Source organism: Pteropus vampyrus, unplaced genomic scaffold (genome assembly GCF_000151845.1).
Source record: "Pteropus vampyrus isolate Shadow unplaced genomic scaffold, Pvam_2.0 Scaffold23, whole genome shotgun sequence".
NCBI lineage: Eukaryota > Metazoa > Chordata > Mammalia > Chiroptera > Pteropodidae > Pteropus > Pteropus vampyrus.
The window spans coordinates 3,943,798-3,945,240 of NW_011888804.1; the positions used below are offsets into that span (position 1 = coordinate 3,943,798).

General features: G+C 64.4%; 1 protein-coding gene across 5 annotated transcripts in view; it reads left to right on the forward strand.

Moving 5' to 3' along the window:
* The window catches only part of TPCN1 (two pore segment channel 1), a 69,572-nt gene that overhangs the window by 57,087 nt on the left and 11,042 nt on the right, over positions 1 to 1,443 (forward strand). For all 5 annotated transcript variants that reach the window (XM_023528235.1, XM_023528236.1, XM_023528239.1 and 2 more), the window contains exon 19: positions 333 to 440. In XM_023528235.1, the coding sequence (XP_023384003.1) occupies positions 333 to 440 (108 nt within the window). The remainder of the gene's footprint in view (positions 1 to 332; positions 441 to 1,443) is intronic.

Below are 1,443 nucleotides of genomic sequence, written 5' to 3' on the forward strand. Positions count from 1 at the left end.
GGGGTCTCCCGCAGATCCAGAGAGGAGGGGGAACCCCACCGGGTGACCCGCCCCTCCCCGCCGTGGGTCGGGGGTCGCCAGCGTCTGCGACCTTCGGGGGGGTGGAGGGTGGGGCGGCACTGGGCATTTCTAACCCCGAGGTGTGGTGGCGCCTGGCCACGTCAGCCTCGGACCCCGGCTGCATCCCAGCTGGGCGGCCGCGGCCTCTGCCGGGCACGCTGCTGCTCCTGCCGTCGTTGGGGGGCGGGCTCCCTTCCAGGGAGCACAGAACGGGGCTGGGAACGCACGAGGCCGGGGTGAGCCGAGTGGACCGCTTCCCGTCTCCCTCCCAGGTTTGACTTCTCCGTCACCGCGTTCGCCTTCCTGGGACTCCTGGCTCTGGCCTTCAACATGGAGCCCTTCTATTTCATAGTGGTCCTGCGTCCCCTCCAGCTCCTGAGGTGACAGGGGCAGGGCTGGGGTTGGGGTGGGCCAGAAAAGCCTGGGGACTGGTATGGGAAATGACCGGAATGAGCCAGAAGACTCACGAGGCCGGGATCACAGGTCGCAGTGCCCCCTGCAGAAGCACCTGGGGGCCATTGTCTCCTCACGTCACTGGCACCGGTCACCTCTAACTGTGGCTTGGGAGAACTCGGCCTGAGGTGCTGTCAGCTGTGGCCACAGAAACACATGCGCTCTCAGTCATAAACCAGAAGGCACAGCCTCCGAGGGTCCAGAGGGGCTTCTGAGGGCCCCCTGAGCTTTTCTGGAATAGCCTCTCGTCACGATAAACACTCCCATTTTCCCCAGGGACCACCGTGGGGCCTCAGTAAAGCGCTGGTCCGTGGGTGGCGTCCCTCACTGCTTAGGGTCTTGAGCTCCTCAGGAGCCTGGTTGTCCTCTTGAATATCCGGCTGTGGTCACAGACGCGTCCCGTCCGTCCCGGGAGGAGAGGTGGAGCCGTGGGATGGAGACCAGGCGCGGTGTCTCTCTGTAGCAGAATGTGGTGGTGGTGGCCGGGCCGGGGAATGACAGCTCCGCTTCCCCACACCGCCCCGCTTTCTGCACCGAGAAGCCGTCACGCTGGGGGCTCCTGTGCGCGTGGGATTCTGTGCCTTCTTCCTCGGCTTTGCCGTGCTGTCCCGAGCAAGGCCTCACCCTCTCTGAGCCTCCTGGCTGCATCTGTAAACCACGGTGAACCGCTGTCGCTCCTTCCTCGCCTGACTAAGAGACCGAGGAGGCACAGCGTGGCTCAGGGTCCCGGCACCACTGCCACACCTTCCCACATGCTGGGCGATGGCTCCGAAGGATGAGATGGCCCTGGGCCTGTCCTCTGCCTGGTGCTGCGGAAGGCCGCGGCCACGCCCCATGTCTCTAAGTGACCTGGTCTCCTTCCCTTTCTCAGGTTATTCAAATTGAAAAAGCGTTACCGCAACGTGCTGGACACCATGTTCGAGCTGCTGC